This window comes from Cibotium barometz, chromosome 15 (assembly GCF_041138505.1).
Source record: "Cibotium barometz isolate CiBa-2024 chromosome 15, ASM4113850v1, whole genome shotgun sequence".
In the NCBI taxonomy this organism is placed as follows: domain Eukaryota; kingdom Viridiplantae; phylum Streptophyta; class Polypodiopsida; order Cyatheales; family Cibotiaceae; genus Cibotium; species Cibotium barometz.
Genome location: NC_141060.1, coordinates 7,920,044 through 7,939,998, shown reverse-complemented (window position 1 = coordinate 7,939,998; position 19,955 = coordinate 7,920,044). Strand labels below are relative to the sequence as shown.

The 19,955-nt window shown below is 41.7% G+C and overlaps 1 protein-coding gene across 1 annotated transcript; it reads right to left on the bottom strand.

Annotated features, from left to right (window-relative positions):
- Positions 1-17,046: 17,046 nt before the first annotated feature.
- Positions 17,047-19,430, bottom strand: LOC147630918 (uncharacterized). The gene is made up of 6 exons (XM_086808983.1): positions 19,337-19,430; positions 19,089-19,186; positions 18,781-18,895; positions 17,867-17,991; positions 17,648-17,721; positions 17,047-17,122 (listed from the first exon to the last, which is right to left on the bottom strand). Exons 1-6 carry the CDS (start codon positions 19,428-19,430, stop codon positions 17,047-17,049), a joined length of 582 nt encoding a protein of 193 aa, XP_086665109.1.
- Positions 19,431-19,955: the final 525 nt, after the last annotated feature.

Genomic DNA, 19,955 nt, shown 5'->3' with positions numbered 1-19,955 from the left:
AGTTTGTGTTAACAATTTTTTTTACTCATGTGTAGGGCTTGTTTTTAATGGCCACATGGGATCCGAGAGAGCCTCAATGATATGTATGCTTCTTAAAATTTTTGAAGTTTGAGATTTTTTCGACTATCATATTGAGTTCATAGAATCTCAAAAAAGGACACTACAAGACAATGCTGCCATACACGCGTTTCATACACGCGATAAATTACGAACGCGTGTATGGTCGCGCTTGTATTTGAATAAAATCGGGCGCGTGTATTTTAGCATTTAACTTCGCGTGTATATTTGCATTTATCAACGCGTGTATAAATGCGTTTATATACACGCAGTAATACACGCATAAATACACGATAATATTTACGGGGTAATACTCGCTATTATACACGAAAAAATACACGCCACTGTACACGGATTAATACACGCATGGCAGAGAAAAACTGAAAAAAAATTGAATTCCTTAACAAAATTAAAAACTATTTTCCTTAAACCATCTCATAGTACATTACAGTATACATCATTACACAATCCCACTACATGCATTTACAACAATGAAATATATTCAAAAATAAATCATGCATATGAGATGATAGAAATGTCATCAATTTAGAACATACAGTGACGGATTGGTTAGGGTTCGATCTCATCTTCAATAAGATCCATCCTTGTCAAACGATCAACATCAATATCCATTTGATCAATTGGTAAGGCTACGATTAAATTTATTCCACTATCGATATTCTGTACTCCATTGATAATGGTATCGATGTCCTGATCATCCTCATCAACATCACCATCATCCTCAATGGTAGGGTCATTCTCATGATCATGAGAAATGGCATGCTCATCCTCATTATCACGATCATCTCTTATTTCTTGATCATCGATCACAACATCTTCAATGGCATGTTCGACGTCATCTTCATTGCGGCTTGTTACATCCTCCATATGCTCCATATCAGTGAATGTATTATACATCACTTTGGAACGTGGTGCAATAGGGATGACGTACCACCATTTGATGTCATGCACCATTGGTAGATAGATAACCTACTCAAATACACACAGTACAGTAATTAATTAGCATATCAAAAGTCAAGGGGTACGCGAGCTTAGATATATATGTACATGAAACACATTAGTAAAAAAATGCATACCTGCTCGCATTGTTGTGGCAATACGAGCCTATCTTTCTTTGTTTGCCAGAACTTTGTAGAGTCAATAGTTACATATCCACTTGCATGGCGTTTTATCGTTGCATCAGGCCCTTTTTCCACCACGTTCATTTGCCATTTGACATCCAAAACATACACAAAGAAGCGACGAAAGTCAAGCCTAAATATGTCTTGGATTATGCCACAATAATCATCCATTTTTCCATTAGCTCCCTCAAAGCTACTAATGACACCGCAATCTTGTGTATTTCTCTTTTCATCAATTCTTTGTGTTCGAAAATGCTTGCCTTCACACCATATAGCATTGAACATAGTGCACTGGACCAAAATAGAAGCAATATTTGTGTAAGCAATGTGAATAAATATTAAAAGAAAATCACTTACAACTAATGCAAAACATTAGTTCTATGTACCTTTGACATGCATCCTCGTGCATACTCCCATTCTTCCGCCGTGATATGCAGCCCCTCGTCACTCTCTGCTCTCTCCATTTCCTCATGCAACCAATCAACATGGATATCATTCGGAAGTGTTGCTAGATGCTTAGGGTACGCCTTCCGAGAGCCATGTTGCCTCCGAAAGAGAGCTCTTTCTGCTTGCCTTTTTGTCTTTGCATCCTCATATCTTGTAACCCATCTGCTCATCACATCACTATTAAGGATACAAGTGAAATTGAGATCATCAATCAATGTTCTGTCAATTACTTTACTCTGTCCTTTTCCTTGAGGCACAATAGAGGTCATCCTCAAGTCCTCTTCATTGCTCCATAGTCGTGGCAAAGAGCTGTCCACCTGACCAAGAAATTCTGAAATATATACAAGAGACTCTTGTATCAACCAACCCTCGGCCATGCTTCCTTCAGGCCTTGCACTTTGCCTCACAAAGTCTTTTAAGGTCTTCATGAAGCGCTCTAGGAAGAACATCCAACGTGCATGCACAGTACCACATAAAGCAATTTCGTCCACTAAATGCACAATGAGATGTAGTTGACTTGTGAGAATGGTTCGCGGAAAAGTCTCCTCTACCAAACAAACCACCACTGCCATAACACGCGCATCATCCAACGTGGCTGGATCAATTGCTTTGGAACTAACATATCTGAAAAATGAATAAATAGTACGTTATACCTCATGCACGTTCATTTTGCAAGGTATAATGAAGGGTGATCTGAGCATGGGTTTTACATACCTCACAAGCTCGCCCATCTTATAAATACATTTTTTCAAACTCTTATTCGCACAATGGGCGATGCTAGTAGGTAGTATGAACTGCGCACATAAGAGCACATTTATGGTTTATGGCATTACAAAATTTAATTTCAACATACGTACAAGACTTGGAAAACACTTACTTGAAGCATCTTGTGCCAATCGTGGGACTTCAACCCATATAGTTGCTCAACGCCTCTTTTCTTAGTGGTTGTAAAGGCTCCCTTCAATGATCTCATGCATCCAGTGGGAGTACGCAAAGTGGTGATGGCCTGCTTTACCTGCTTCTCCTCTTTCTTTGATATAATCCATGGTGCAGGCGGAAGACGAACGTGCCCACCCACCTCTCGTGGCCAAGCTTGACGCATACGTCCTGCGACCCGCAAGTCCTCACGTACGCTAACATTGTCTCGTTTACCAGTAATATGTTCCCAAATACCAGATCCCACATTCTTGAAGATGTGCATGGGATCAAGAAGATGGTTGATCTTAAGATGGGTCCAATATGGCAGCTGGAAAAAAATGGAGTACCTGCACAAGGGATTGCTCTATGTGACCTTTAATCCAATTAGAGACTACACAAAACAAGATTGAAAAAACATCACTATACCTGTTCATGCCATCTGGAGGAAGAACAGTTGTAGACTCCCAAATACGCTTCCAATCTTTTGCACGAAGTGTTTGTGGAGGAATGTTACTCTTACTAGCAACATATTTAGGATGATCTGAGGGGAGAAATCGATGATGATTATCGAATATAGTCTTACACAAACCATCAGCATACTCATGTACTAACGAAGGGCCACAAACAGGACATGCATGTTTACCCGATGTTTTCAAACCTGTTAAAATATAAATAAAAGTTAGAATAATAAAGTCAACCCGTCTAATTAATATATATAGCCAATAGTAATAGAGTAGGGAGGTAATTAGAATTCTTACCAGAACAATCGCTGTATCCTGGAAAGTCATGCATTGTCCACATCAACACTGCTTTTAAGTAGAAGTGTCGAGAGGAGGGAGGCCTACTAATGTCCACCACCGCAACACCTCTCCATAGTTCCTCCAACTCATCAATCAGTGGTTCAAGATAAACATCCATATGCTTGACTTTATGTTTCCCTGGAATTAGAAGGGATAACATAAGATGTCCCTTCTTGATCGCCATTGATGGTGGAAGGTTATAATTCACCAGCACAACTGGCCACACGCTGTACGCGGTGCTTTTGAAACCAAATGGATTCACTCCATCCATACCCAGGCCAAGTCTCAAGTTTCTGGGCTCTGTTTTAAAGCTGGGCCACTCATCTTCAATATGCTTCCAAGCAGGAGTGTCTGCGGGAATTCTCCACATGCCATCATCCGATCGATGTGAGGAATGCCATGACATGAGCTCTGCTATGGATTTGCACTTGAACATGTGTTTGATGCGAGGAATTATAGGAAAGTGTCGCAAGACTTTACGAGGTACATCAAAACTCTTCATATCTGTTCTGTACCTTGCTTCACCACAAGTGGGACATGTCAGAGCCTCCTTATGCGTCCCACGAAAGAGAATGCAATCATTGACGCATGCATGTATTTTATCATAATCCAGTCCTCCAAGAGATGTCACATAGCGCCTCGCTATGTCTCTTGAGGTGGGCAATCTATTTTCCTTTGGAAGCATGTTTGACAATAGCCTGCATCCAATATCATCAATTATAATTAGTCTTAAATCCTAAACCTTAAACCACTAATTCAAATTTATAAGTCAGAATGCTTACTTCAACAATGCGTCAAGACTTGCATTGCTCCATCCATAAACTGTTTGTATATTAAGTAGTTCAAGGGAAGCACGTAAAACTGAGAATGTGCACCCTTCAAACACCGGTGTCGATGAAGCTTTATAAAGATGCTCTTGTTCCATATCATCGTCGTCCATACCTTTGGGATCATCCTTAAAAAGATTCCGCACCATATCATCAAGCACCTCCTCTTCCACAACTTCGTGGGGTGCAGGGCTATTGTCGTCCCTTTCCCACTCATCTCTGACATTAGATCCCGAAGCTCCAGCATCATCTCGTCGACGCTTTACGTGCTCTCGTCGCGCGTAGGGTACCATGTTAGGGTGTGGTACTGCATCCTGCTTCAATTTATCAAATTATATGTTACAACTCTATTAATTTAATTTGGATACCATGAGTCATTTGAATACCATCAATTTACATCTACTCACCTCTAAACCTGTTTGATTCCATTCTCCATACATGGAGATGTGATTCAAGGTAATTCGACGTGCTCGTACAATGCATCCTTGACATCGATTACACATACATTTGATCCATTGTCCCAACCACACATCGCGATTACGATGACGCATTGTCTCATCTTCCCCAGAACTGCTTGAAGAGGTTGATGACATCCTGTGTACAAACCAGAAAACACAAACTCATTATATATTTTTAATGAAAGCACAAAAACGCGTGTATTCACGCGGCTATCTCCTAAAACTTGCGTGTATAAACGCGGCTACTTCCTAAAAAACGCGTGTATTCACGCGGCTAATTTCTGCAAAACGCGTGTATAAACGCAGCTAAAATCATTTACACGCGAATATACCTGCGTTAATAAACGCGAATATAAACGCGGCGGCATATTTAAACTAAAAATAGCCCGCCTTCCCCAAATATAGATTTTGAACTTAGAAATCAACAGTGCATGCGTTTTCGCCTGTTTTCGCCTCTTCCAACAGCAAGGAGGGAGCAGAGAAAGGAGCACACACACGGGAGAAGGAGGGAGCAGAGAAGGAGCAGAGAGGACTCGCTTTTTCAGAGGTGAGTCACTTTGTCCTGTGCCTTGTCTCTTTTGTCAGATTTGTTTACTTTGCTCTTTGCTCTTTGGGTTTGTCTTTTTGCACACGATTGGGTTGCTGCATCCTGACAGGGGCGACAATGGCTGGTCCTTTTATAAGGACATTCTGTTTTTGTCGGGGGGTCGGTCTTTTCGAGAAATTTTTTTCGCAGGTCGCGTGTACGAACGCGTGTAGGAGCGCGTGTAACCTGTCTGCAGAGTTTTTCCACGCGCATATACACGCGTTTTTTGTCGGGTATATACACGCGTTTTTTGACGGGTGTATACACGCGTTTCTACAGACAGAAAACTGCGGCGTTTCAGATTTCATGGTTTGCAGGCATTTGACTTGTGTAATGACAATGTGTGAGTCAAGAGACAGCCCATGATGTACATGATGATGTTTTGTTGCAGGTTCTTTATGGATATTCCAGGTTCTTCATCCGATCCATTTGCGTATAGCAATTGGTTGATGGAGATGATGAATCACTTTGGGCGCCAACCTGGTCCGGTTGAGCTTACAGAGTATATGTATGCCCATCCCCCTCCTTCCCTGCCTGGTGTCTATACCCCTACCGCGAGTATCTAGGGCACTCCAGTGCCGTCTATTCCTCCGAGTCCGACGAGACGGCATGCAGCTTCTCCTCTTCCACGTCCACCGAGGAGACATACCTCGTCCCAGACACACTCACGTACACCCTCACAGCCACCATCACGTGCTCCCTCAGAGCCACCGTCACGTTAGGGCTCACAGCCACCGTCACGTAGACAATCCCCCAGTCGTGACTCCACCCGCAGCAGTAGGAAGAGTGGGAGTGGAGGATGCGGCGGGTGCTTTGGTGGGGGAGGTAGTAGGGCACGGGATGAGAGAGGAGATAGAGGGAGAAGAGTTAGAGGAGACAGTTCGGAAGAGGAGGAGATGAGAGAGATGGAGAGAGTGGTTTGCTATGATGTGACGGATAGGGGCGGGATAGTGATGGATGCGAGGGGGAGGGAGGTAATGGAGTACATGCGTGGGGTAGTATCAAACTCATATAGAAATTGTTTTATTAAATTTAAAGATCAAAATAGCCGATTAGTTGGGGAGGTGATAGAGGCTGTACACAGTCGGTACCCCAATCCCGCACATGCTACATTCTCGGATGTATGGGGAAGGACGCGAATAAGGGAGATCTTAAGTAATAAAAGATCTCACCTTAAAAAACTCGCGTACGATGACCGGCTAAATGTAGCTGCGGGTGGCTATCCTGCCGAGAAACCTGCCACTGCGCACAAACGCGAGTGGAAGGAGGCAAAGAAACGAGCAGAGGGTGGCGTGAAGAGCAGGCAGCATGTGGAGGCACGACGGATCCAGATGGAGACCGTTGGATCTTCGCATTTCGGATCTGGCGGCGTCGAGTCATGGGAGGCAGAGTTCGTAAGTATCCTGTCACTTTATTTGATTGTTTACTTAATTCATTGATTCTATGAATTGTTTTAATCTTACAAATTGTGTTGATTATGATACAGCGACGGGTTACGGGGAGGAAGCCCACAACCCACGATACTGCGTATGCTCGCCGGCATAGCAGACGTGACACGTGGGCCATCTTCAGAGCCGAGGGACGTATTACGGACGCGCAGTTTGAGTTGGCCATGAGACCATACGGTCGACAGGTACTTCAAAATTCGTAACGAATGGTTTTGGTTTATTGAATTGCATATATATATATATATACTTATATATTATATATTACTTGAACAGGCACAAGCTGCTGATGATCCACCGGCCGCCGCTGCAGAGGGTGGACGTGAGCACTACTCCTCGGACATTCCGACCGATGCGAGCTCATCTGAGCATGAGGGGAGCACCGAGTCATCATCTGGGTCTGAGTAGTACTCAGATTTGTAGTATCACATTCCATATTTAGGATGTGATTGTATATATTTTTTTGTAAACTCAAGCCATGGGCTACTTCGAGATATGGACTCCCTTGTATACATGTATGAAATTTTGATAGTAATATTGAATTGATTGATCGATAGTATTATATTCATGGCTGTCTTGAATCGTGTAATGACAATGTATGCATTCATGTCGTTCTTGTCTTAATCTCCCTCGTGCATATGTTCTTCGTGGATGGTCTAATGGGATGGTCTAATGCACCAAAAATCCTAAACCAGAGAGTGCTATTGGGTGCTGGAATGCTGGAACAGTATTCAGGCACCAAATAGCACTCTCTGGATTTTTTTTTTTGCTCTCTGTTCGCGTGTATAAATGCGTCAAAACTGCTAAAAATTGCGTGTATCTCCGCGGATACACTGGAAATTACGCGTGTATAAACGCGTATAAACTGGCAGTAACGCGTATATAAGCGCATCTAAATAAAAGAAACGCGTGTATAGACGCAAGTAAAAACGCGTCTGGGACATTGGAACTGAACAGGATGCGGCTATACACCCGTGTATAACCGCGTCTAATAGAATAAGAAGCGTGTATACTGGCGTGTATTAACGCGTCTGCGAAAAAAAACGCGGCAAAACACTTCCTGAATTAGCTCAACTTTTTACATCTTGCAACTCCTAAATTGGTGCAGATAAATAATAGCAAAACACTTCTTGAATTAGCTCATCTTTCTTTATCTTTTATCATTTAACTGTTAGATGCCCAACTAAAGTGAGTGTGAATACCCGTGGTGAGTAAGTGACATGTATATAAGTGGCTTTAACTAACAAGAAAAGGGACATTCCCTCCTTGAGTGTTGATTGAAAGTGTGCTCTTTCTCCTTGTTCTCTAGCTTTCTACCCTATCGTCTTGTCCTCTTGGTAGTGCTTGTGTGAGAGTTTTTTCCTCTTGCTCTCGGTCTTGCCATGTCTTGCTAGTGAGAGAGTGAGAGTGAACTATGGTCTTGCACAATGGAGCAAGGTCTTGCAACAATGGGGAGTGCTAAGCGCTACAAAGATAACTTTTACGATGTGACAGTGAGAGGTTGGTCTTCTCAATTGCCAGCGTGCATTCGTGTGGTTACCTCTTCCATGAGATGGTGGATAAGCTACGAAGTTCCCCACGACACACAAAAGGAGAGTACTCTTCATATGGCTAGCTTCTTGTTAGGAGTGTTGTGTATTTGGGTTTTCCATTAACACCACTACCAGCAGAGCGAGCATGCTAGTTTGTGTTAACAATTTTTTTTACTCATGTGTAGGGCTTGTTTTTAATGGCCACATGGGATCCGAGAGAGCCTCAATGATATGTATGCTTCTTAAAATTTTTGAAGTTTGAGATTTTTTCGACTATCATATTGAGTTCATAGAATCTCAAAAAAGGACACTACAAGACAATGCTGCCATACACGCGTTTCATACACGCGATAAATTACGAACGCGTGTATGGTCGCGCTTGTATTTGAATAAAATCGGGCGCGTGTATTTTAGCATTTAACTTCGCGTGTATATTTGCATTTATCAACGCGTGTATAAATGCGTTTATATACACGCAGTAATACACGCATAAATACACGATAATATTTACGGGGTAATACTCGCTATTATACACGGAAAAATACACGCCACTGTACACGGATTAATACACGCATGGCAGAGAAAAACTGAAAAAAAATTGAATTCCTTAACAAAATTAAAAACTATTTTCCTTAAACCATCTCATAGTACATTACAGTATACATCATTACACAATCCCACTACATGCATTTACAACAATGAAATATATTCAAAAATAAATCATGCATATGAGATGATAGAAATGTCATCAATTTAGAACATACAGTGACGGATTGGTTAGGGTTCGATCTCATCTTCAATAAGATCCATCCTTGTCAAACGATCAACATCAATATCCATTTGATCAATTGGTAAGGCTACGATTAAATTTATTCCACTATCGATATTCTGTACTCCATTGATAATGGTATCGATGTCCTGATCATCCTCATCAACATCACCATCATCCTCAATGGTAGGGTCATTCTCATGATCATGAGAAATGGCATGCTCATCCTCATTATCACGATCATCTCTTATTTCTTGATCATCGATCACAACATCTTCAATGGCATGTTCGACGTCATCTTCATTGCGGCTTGTTACATCCTCCATATGCTCCATATCAGTGAATGTATTATACATCACTTTGGAACGTGGTGCAATAGGGATGACGTACCACCATTTGATGTCATGCACCATTGGTAGATAGATAACCTACTCAAATACACACAGTACAGTAATTAATTAGCATATCAAAAGTCAAGGGGTACGCGAGCTTAGATATATATGTACATGAAACACATTAGTAAAAAAATGCATACCTGCTCGCATTGTTGTGGCAATACGAGCCTATCTTTCTTTGTTTGCCAGAACTTTGTAGAGTCAATAGTTACATATCCACTTGCATGGCGTTTTATCGTTGCATCATGCCCTTTTTCCACCACGTTCATTTGCCATTTGACATCCAAAACATACACAAAGAAGCGACGAAAGTCAAGCCTAAATATGTCTTGGATTATGCCACAATAATCATCCATTTTTCCATTAGCTCCCTCAAAGCTACTAATGACACCGCAATCTTGTGTATTTCTCTTTTCATCAATTCTTTGTGTTCGAAAATGCTTGCCTTCACACCATATAGCATTGAACATAGTGCACTGGACCAAAATAGAAGCAATATTTGTGTAAGCAATGTGAATAAATATTAAAAGAAAATCACTTACAACTAATGCAAAACATTAGTTCTATGTACCTTTGACATGCATCCTCGTGCATACTCCCATTCTTCCGCCGTGATATGCAGCCCCTCGTCACTCTCTGCTCTCTCCATTTCCTCATGCAACCAATCAACATGGATATCATTCGGAAGTGTTGCTAGATGCTTAGGGTACGCCTTCCGAGAGCCATGTTGCCTCCGAAAGAGAGCTCTTTCTGCTTGCCTTTTTGTCTTTGCATCCTCATATCTTGTAACCCATCTGCTCATCACATCACTATTAAGGATACAAGTGAAATTGAGATCATCAATCAATGTTCTGTCAATTACTTTACTCTGTCCTTTTCCTTGAGGCACAATAGAGGTCATCCTCAAGTCCTCTTCATTGCTCCATAGTCGTGGCAAAGAGCTGTCCACCTGACCAAGAAATTCTGAAATATATACAAGAGACTCTTGTATCAACCAACCCTCGGCCATGCTTCCTTCAGGCCTTGCACTTTGCCTCACAAAGTCTTTTAAGGTCTTCATGAAGCGCTCTAGGAAGAACATCCAACGTGCATGCACAGTACCACATAAAGCAATTTCGTCCACTAAATGCACAATGAGATGTAGTTGACTTGTGAGAATGGTTCGCGGAAAAGTCTCCTCTACCAAACAAACCACCTCCACTGCCATAACACGCGCATCATCCAACGTGGCTGGATCAATTGCTTTGGAACTAACATATCTGAAAAATAAATAAATAGTACGTTATACCTCATGCACGTTCATTTTGCAAGGTATAATGAAGGGTGATCTGAGCATGGGTTTTACATACCTCACAAGCTCGCCCATCTTATAAATACATTTTTTCAAACTCTTATTCGCACAATGGGCGATGCTAGTAGGTAGTATGAACTGCGCACATAAGAGCACATTTATGGTTTATGGCATTACAAAATTTAATTTCAACGTACGTACAAGACTTGGAAAACACTTACTTGAAGCATCTTGTGCCAATCGTGGGACTTCAACCCATATAGTTGCTTAACGCCTCTTTTCTTAGTGGTTGTAAAGGCTCCCTTCAATGATCTCATGCATCCAGTGGGAGTACGCAAAGTGGTGATGGCCTGCTTTACCTGCTTCTCCTCTTTCTTTGATATAATCCATGGTGCAGGCGGAAGACGAACGTGCCCACCCACCTCTCGTGGCCAAGCTTGACGCATACGTCCTGCGACCCGCAAGTCCTCACGTACGCTAACATTGTCTCGTTTACCAGTAATATGTTCCCAAATACCAGATCCCACATTCTTGAAGATGTGCATGGGATCAAGAAGATGGTTGATCTTAAGATGGGTCCAATATGGCAGCCGGAAAAAAATGGAGTACCTGCACAAGGGATTGCTCTATGTGACCTTTAATCCAATTAGAGACTACACAAAACAAGATTGAAAAAACATCACTATACCTGTTCATGCCATCTGGAGGAAGAATAGTTGTAGACTCCCAAATACGCTTCCAATCTTTTGCACGAAGTGTTTGTGGAGGAATGTTACTCTTACTAGCAACATATTTAGGATGATCTGAGGGGAGAAATCGATGATGATTATCGAATATAGTCTTACACAAACCATCAGCATACTCATGTACTAACGAAGGGCCACAAACAGGACATGCATGTTTACCCGATGTTTTTAAACCTGTTAAAATATAAATAAAAGTTAGAATAATAAAGTCAAACCGTCTAATTAATATATATAGCCAATAGTAATAGAGTAGGGAGGTAATTAGAATTCTTACCAGAACAATCGCTGTATCCTGGAAAGTCATGCATTGTCCACATCAACACTGCTTTTAAGTCGAAGTGTCGAGAGGAGGGAGGCCTACTAATGTCCACCACCGCAACACCTCTCCATAGTTCCTCCAACTCATCAATCAGTGGTTCAAGATAAACATCCATATGCTTGACTTTATGTTTCCCTGGAATTAGAAGGGATAACATAAGATGTCCCTTCTTGATCGCCATTGATGGTGGAAGGTTATAATTCACCAGCACAACTGGCCACATGCTGTACGCGGTGCTTTTGAAACCAAATGGATTCACTCCATCCATACCCAGGCCAAGTCTCAAGTTTCTGGGCTCTGTTTTAAAGCTGGGCCACTCATCTTCAATATGCTTCCAAGCAGGAGTGTCTGCGGGAATTCTCCACATGCCATCATCCGATCGATGTGAGGAATGCCATGACATGAGCTCTGCTATGGATTTGCACTTGAACATGTGTTTGATGCGAGGAATTATAGGAAAGTGTCGCAAGACTTTACGAGGTACATCAAAACTCTTCATATCTGTTCTGTACCTTGCTTCACCACAAGTGGGACATGTCAGAGCCTCCTTATGCGTCCCACGAAAGAGAATGCAATCATTGACGTATGCATGTATTTTATCATAATCCAGTCCTCTAAGAGATGTCACATAGCGCCTCGCTATGTCTCTTGAGGTGGGCAGTCTATTTTCCTTTGGAAGCATGTTTGACAATAGCCTGCATCCAATATCATCAATTATAATTAGTCTTAAATCCTAAACCTTAAACCACTAATTCAAATTTATAAGTTAGAATGCTTACTTCAACAATGCGTCAAGACTTGCATTGCTCCATCCATAAACTGTTTGTATATTAAGTAGTTCAAGGGAAGCACGTAAAATTGAGAATGTGCACCCTTCAAACACCGGTGTCGATGAAGCTTTATAAAGATGCTCTTGTTCCATATCATCGTCGTCCATACCTTTGGGATCATCCTTAAAAAGATTCCGCACCATATCATCAAGCACCTCCTCTTCCACAACTTCGTGGGGTGCAGGGCTATTGTCGTCCCTTTCCCACTCATCTCTGACATTAGATCCCGAAGCTCCAGCATCATCTCGTCGACGCTTTACGTGCTCTCGTCGCGCGTAGGGTACCATGTTAGGGTGTGGTACTGCATCCTGCTTCAATTTATCAAATTATATGTTACAACTCTATTAATTTAATTTGGATACCATGAGTCATTTGAATACCATCAATTTACATCTACTCACCTCTAAACCTGTTTGATTCCATTCTCCATACATGGAGATGTGATTCAAGGTAATTCGACGTGCTCGTACAATGCATCCTTGACATCGATTACACATACATTTGATCCGTTGTCCCAACCACACATCGCAATTACGATGACGCATTGTCTCATCTTCCCCAGAACTGCTTGAAGAGGTTGATGACATCCTGTGTACAAACCAGAAAACACAAACTCATTATATATTTTTAATGAAAGCACAAAAACGCGTGTATTCACGCGGCTATCTCCTAAAACTTGCGTGTATAAACGCGGCTACTTCCTAAAAAACGCGTGTATTCACGCGGCTAATTTCTGCAAAACGCGTGTATAAACGCAGCTAAAATCATTTACACGCGAATATACCTGCGTTAATAAACGCGAATATAAACGCGGCGGCATATTTAAACTAAAAATAGCCCGCCTTCCCCAAATATAGATTTTGAACTTAGAAATCAACAGTGCATGCGTTTTCGCCTGTTTTCGCCTCTTCCAACAGCAAGGAGGGAGCAGAGAAAGGAGCACACACACGGGAGAAGGAGGGAGCAGAGAAGGAGCAGAGAGGACTCGCTTTTTCAGAGGTGAGTCACTTTGTCCTGTGCCTTGTCTCTTTTGTCAGATTTGTTTACTTTGCTCTTTGCTCTTTGGGTTTGTCTTTTTGCACACGATTGGGTTGCTGCATCCTGACAGGGGCGACAATGGCTGGTCCTTTTATAAGGACATTCTGTTTTTGTCGGGGGGTCGGTCTTTTCGAGAAATTTTTTTCGCAGGTCGCGTGTACGAACGCGTGTAGGAGCGCGTGTAACCTGTCTGCAGAGTTTTTCCACGCGCATATACACGCGTTTTTTGCCGGGTATATACACGCGTTTTTTGACGGGTGTATACACGCGTTTCTGCAGACAGAAAACTGCGGCGTTTCAGATTTCATGGTTTGCAGGCATTTGACTTGTGTAATGACAATGTGTGAGTCAAGAGACAGCCCATGATGTACATGATGATGTTTTGTTGCAGGTTCTTTATGGATATTCCAGGTTCTTCATCCGATCCATTTGCGTATAGCAATTGGTTGATGGAGATGATGAATCACTTTGGGCGCCAACCTGGTCCGGTTGAGCTTACAGAGTATATGTATGCCCATCCCCCTCCTTCCCTGCCTGGTGTCTATACCCCTACCGCGAGTATCCAGGGCACTCCAGTGCCGTCTATTCCTCCGAGTCCGACGAGACGGCATGCAGCTTCTCCTCTTCCACGTCCACCGAGGAGACATACCTCATCCCAGACACACTCACGTACACCCTCACAGCCACCATCACGTGCTCCCTCAGAGCCACCGTCACGTCAGGGCTCACAGCCACCGTCACGTAGACAATCCCCCAGTCGTGACTCCACCCGCAGCAGTAGGAAGAGTGGGAGTGGAGGATGCGGCGGGTGCTTTGGTGGGGGAGGTGGGGGAGGTAGTAGGGCACGGGATGAGAGAGGAGATAGAGGGAGAAGAGTTAGAGGAGACAGTTCGGAAGAGGAGGAGATGAGAGAGATGGAGAGAGTGGTTTGCTATGATGTGACGGATAGGGGCGGGATAGTGATGGATGCGAGGGGGAGGGAGGTAATGGAGTACATGCGTGGGGTAGTATCAAACTCATATAGAAATTGTTTTATTAAATTTAAAGATCAAAATAGCCGATTAGTTGGGGAGGTGATAGAGGCTGTACACAGTCGGTACCCCAATCCCCCACATGCTACATTCTCGGATGTATGGGGAAGGACGCGAATAAGGGAGATCTTAAGTAATAAAAGATCTCACCTTAAAAAACTCGCGTACGATGACCGGCTAAATGTAGCTGCGGGTGGCTATCCTGCCGAGAAACCTGCCACTGCGCACAAACGCGAGTGGAAGGAGGCAAAGAAACGAGCAGAGGGTGGCGTGAAGAGCAGGCAGCATGTGGAGGCACGACGGATCCAGATGGAGACCGTTGGATCTTCGCATTTCGGATCTGGCGGCGTCGAGTCATGGGAGGCAGAGTTCGTAAGTATCCTGTCACTTTATTTGATTGTTTACTTAATTCATTGATTCTATGAATTGTTTTAATCTTACAAATTGTGTTGATTATGATACAGCGACGGGTTACGGGGAGGAAGCCCACAACCCACGATACTGCGTATGCTCGCCGGCATAGCAGACGTGACACGTGGGCCATCTTCAGAGCCGAGGGACGTATTACGAACGCGCAGTTTGAGTTGGCCATGAGACCATACGGTCGACAGGTACTTCAAAATTCGTAACGAATGGTTTTGGTTTATTGAATTGCATATATATATATATATCCTTATATACTATATATTACTTGAACAGGCACAAGCTGCTGATGATCCACCGGCCGCCGCTGTAGAGGGTGGACGTGAGCACTACTCCTCGGACATTCCGACCGATGCGAGCTCATCTGAGCATGAGGGGAGCACCGAGTCATCATCTGGGTCTGAGTAGTACTCAGATTTGTAGTATCACATTCCATATTTAGGATGTGATTGTATATATTTTTTTGTAAACTCAAGCCATGGGCTACTTCGAGATATGGACTCCCTTGTATACATGTATGAAATTTTGATAGTAATATTGAATTGATTGATCGATAGTATTACATTCATGGCTGTCTTGAATCGTGTAATGACAATGTATGCATTCATGTCATTCTTGTCTTAATCTCCCTCGTGCATATGTTCTTGTGTATAACAGGATGCGGCTATACACCCGTGTATAACCGCGTCTAATAGAATAAGAAGCGTGTATACTGGCGTGTATTAACGCGTCTGCGAAAAAAAACACGGCTACACACCCGTGTATACGCGCGTCTGAGAGGTACTGTACACGCGTTTTTACACGCATGTCTCTGGCCGCGATTATACACGCGCTGATACACGGGCCCGCTACTTTTTTTCACAAGTCATTTTTAGCGGCTAAGAGCGCGGGTACGAGCCCAATCCCTTGTAGTGGGAGCTTATTTGATCTAAAAAAGAGTAAGATCTCCTAGAAGGAATTTATTTGAGAGAAAAAAACTCACTATTGAATCCACAAACAACAAATGATTTTTTTTCCTTACAAACTAGTGTTAACATTTTATAGAAATCTTATGTTTGATAATCACCTTTCCTCAACTTAATAGCAAAACACTTCCTAAATTAGCTCAACTTTTTATATCTTGTATCACATTGCAACTTCTAAATTGGTGCAAATAAATAATAGCGAAACACTTCTTGAATTAGTTCATCTTTCTTTATCTTTTATCATTTGGCAACCTCTAAATTCGTAAAAATAAATAAATGACCTTTGTTATGCACAAAACAAACTTTTTCGAATGGCATACATAACTTAAGTTGTCTCAAAACATCAGGTAATAATAAATGTACAAATTTCTTGGCCTACTTGTGTTTATTTGTATGTAATTATTATAATTTCTAACCAAGAATACCTTCAAACTCAAAATATGATAAGATTTTTTTAAATATCCTAGCTAAGCCAAATGAACACACACATGCATACACACAAAGAAAACTCATCAAAGATTGCCTATTCATTATGGGATGTAGAACACCATTGTTAGAATGTCTATTCTTTAAAAGAAATTGTAAGTTATCTTATAATCAACTCTGGATTTCCATTTTCTATTGAGAATGGCAGGATTAGGAGATGAGATGACCATTAGGAAAACTTTTATTCACAACAAAAAAAGAAATACGTACAACAAAAAAAAGAAGAGTGTAGATAGAACAATGATTTTTTAAAACATAAAAACCACAAGAAGGATCGTTGAAGACGTGAACCATTTTTCAACTCTATAAAAGCGTCTTTCTTTTCCAAACAAACCGAATTCTAAACCACATTCATGAATCAAAAAAGAGGCCATCCAAAAAATGGGCAAGATTCTCTATCTTCATACTACAAGAGCAGAAGCCAACTATATTGTTCCTCCTCCTCTCTTAATTAACTCCATCAAAGAAATCCAAAGCTAGCTTCTGATACAAAATGTATTGTCTATGAATTCATGCTTGTAGCGTGCTTAATGATCTCTTATCACATTGCTAGTGTCGAGTTTATCGACCTAAACATTGCACTAGGATTGCTCAACACATTGGCCACATACTCTTTCCTGTAAATTCAACCAAAAGCCTGTTAATAGTTAGAGACATTGCAACACCGTCAACAACAGATTATGATGATGCAAAACCAACAATTCACTATATACATGCGTATACGAAAGATAAATTCTTTGTGAAGGAAAACCAAATTATGCAAATATTTAAAGTAGATATATCATGATAATGCAAGACTACCTACTCATGGGTGTGGATTGTCTTGTCTTTGTAAAGACATGTTATTGAAAAAAAAAAGAGAGGAATACTAGCTGGAGATAAGTCTCACTTAATCTAAAAATGTTTTTTTTTTCCAAATAGAGGAAGGAATGAATACTAGTTATTGGAGATAAGTTTCACTTCATCTAAAGTCTGTGTGAAAAGTTCAAGGAGGTGACTGATAGTAACAAGAAGAATACAGACAGATTATAACAAGCTCTTGAACCGATTAGAGTGTTACCAAGACATTCGCTTCATAGTACATAAAAATGATAGCCTATCACTCCTCCTACAAAGAGAGAAAGAGAGGATGATAAATTTACCTCGACTCTATCTCATCTCCATCAGGTTTAAGAAGATCGATCCTCGTGGGAACCTCTGTGTATAGAAGAACTGCCTGCGTTGGTAAGGTAATTGGTAGATTAAGAATAATGAAACCGAAATAATAGTGAGGGAATATGATCAAGGAGTGTGTGCAAAGATCAAGGATTGGTTGATCCTAGTATTTACGCGCCGCGAGTCAAAAAGATAATCATATGTACCTTAATGTAGTCTTCGGTGTCGAGCGTGAATCGATGGTACATTCCCGGCGGCAAGGTAATCATATCTCCCTTTTTGACAGTAAACCTTATCCAGCTGTTATCGTAATCTCTTATGTCCCAATAACCTACGTAGAAAGGCTAGATATGATTAGCATTAGCTTAGCTGCACTTCCTAGTTATAAGTGCAATGCTACACATACCAGGTTATATATATATATATATATATATATATATAACATTACACAAAAACAAGCCTAGGTTTTTAGTTTGCATATTGAAGCCTAATTTGAATATCTGCTCGACGATGGTGCCGATGGCTTCTCTACCCTCCTCCTCGCGTTTTCTTGCTTTCAAGTCTTCTTTCCGGAACATCATCATGCCCAAATTTGTTTCGCCCAAATCCTCGCACACGCACACTTCGTCTTCTCATGCTAATGCTGCTCGTTGTTGCGTTCCGCATGAGAGAGCAAGACGGAGACCCTACCTTCGTAGCTCTACCCTTGTAGCATATCGTTCCCTTTCCAAGACTTTGGAGGAGGAGGAGGAGCAAGCTATCAGCAAGTCATGCAATGTTGAAATACATTTTCGCTGCCTGAGGTGTGAGTGCAGAGTCACCACAAATCATACGTTGATGGGATGTGTGACCACACCACCATGATCATGACATAGGTAGGCGCTGGTGGTAGATAAAGTTCCGTGAGTTGCCCACTGCAGCACAGCACAGTGGAGGAGGGCGACGTATATATGCAAGAAGATGAACGTCGTTGACAGCTACTTGACCGGAATTTGGGTTGCTTGGGAGCCAATAGGGTTGACGTTGGTCGGCGCGTCGTACATGTAGGAAGGGGTAATTCATAATTATGCAATATCATCGAAGATTTTCATGACCAAATAAAGTGACTGATTTGATTTACCACGGCCTTCAAGGATAAGTCGGCTTTCTTCATAGGGATGCAGATGTTCCTGAAAGAAGTGTTCAGTCTTCTGCTCAAAGTTGTCCATAACGCCAGGTGCTACAGTTATCGTCTCCTGCATCATGGTAGTAATTACAAACCAAAATCATATCACATATGCATGCATGCAGTAGTAGTAGTAGTAGTAGTAGTCGTCACCTTCATTTGCATTAGTAAGCTGCACTAGTACTGCGTTTTTATAATGCCATATCATAGGAATCAAATACCAAACGATTAATTATTGCTAGCTGCAATAACAAGCTGATTACCCAATAAACGTAGCCATGGTCGCCTTTTACTCTCTCGAGCGTAGGGTCTCTCTCCCAGTTGCAGTCAACATCTATTTTCCAATGTAAGACGCCGAGTTCTACACGAAAATTAAATTAACAAAGAGTAAAACCTCCCTTAGGCCTTGAGCATCATGACGCAATCTTTAACGCAGCAAACAAGCTGACTGTTAAGCTTACTGTGCGTTGAGTTGATAACGAAAAGAGTTAAACTTGAGGAAACATGTCACCTTTCAAGTGTTCCTCTGATACTGGGCGATTAGGCACGTATTTGTGAGGAAGCCTGCGGTCATCATCTGCGGGATTGTACACCCAAGCCTCCATAGCTTCTTCTAATTAGCTATCCTGCGAGAAAGCAAGCTGCCTAAGGACGTTAGTCTTGTGATACCAGGAAGCTAAGCTGGTACAAAAACCTCAGTATAAAAAGGTAACCCCCCAAAAAAAAAACTACAAGTAATTGATGAAAAAAGCAACGCCATGTACACAGACAAGGAATTAAACGCTTCGCCGCTCATAAGAAACGCAATGTTGTCTTGCGCCTGCTCCCCACAAAACTCTTATATAGAGAGCTGTGAGCCATATTATATTAATTTCTTTCATTTTGTGAGAACGATGCGCTCTAGTTTGACGAAGGCCGCAAGTGTGAGCATAATTTCATTTTGTGTGAAATATAAACAATAAATAGATCACATTTAGATTCGAGGGTTAAATATAAACAATACTAAGATCACATTTAATTTTGTGTAAAATATACACAAAATAATAAGAACACATTTAGATTCGAGGAGGCGAACACCACAGCTTTGCTTTGCCTGCTGCCACAATGCAAAAATTACACTGGACACAAGG

Bases quoted from the DNA above. Each gene is read 5' to 3' on its own strand.
- LOC147630918 (XM_086808983.1), bottom strand. From the start codon at position 19,430: ATGGAGGCTTGGGTGTACAATCCCGCAGATGATGACCGCAGGCTTCCT. The intron at 18,896-19,088 runs GTAATCAGCTTG...ACCATGATGCAG, and splicing joins ACCATGGCTACGTTTATTGG to GAGACGATAACTGTAGCACC. The intron at 17,123-17,647 runs GTAAATTTATCA...TTGAATTTACAG, and splicing joins GGAGATGAGATAGAGTCGAG to GAAAGAGTATGTGGCCAATG.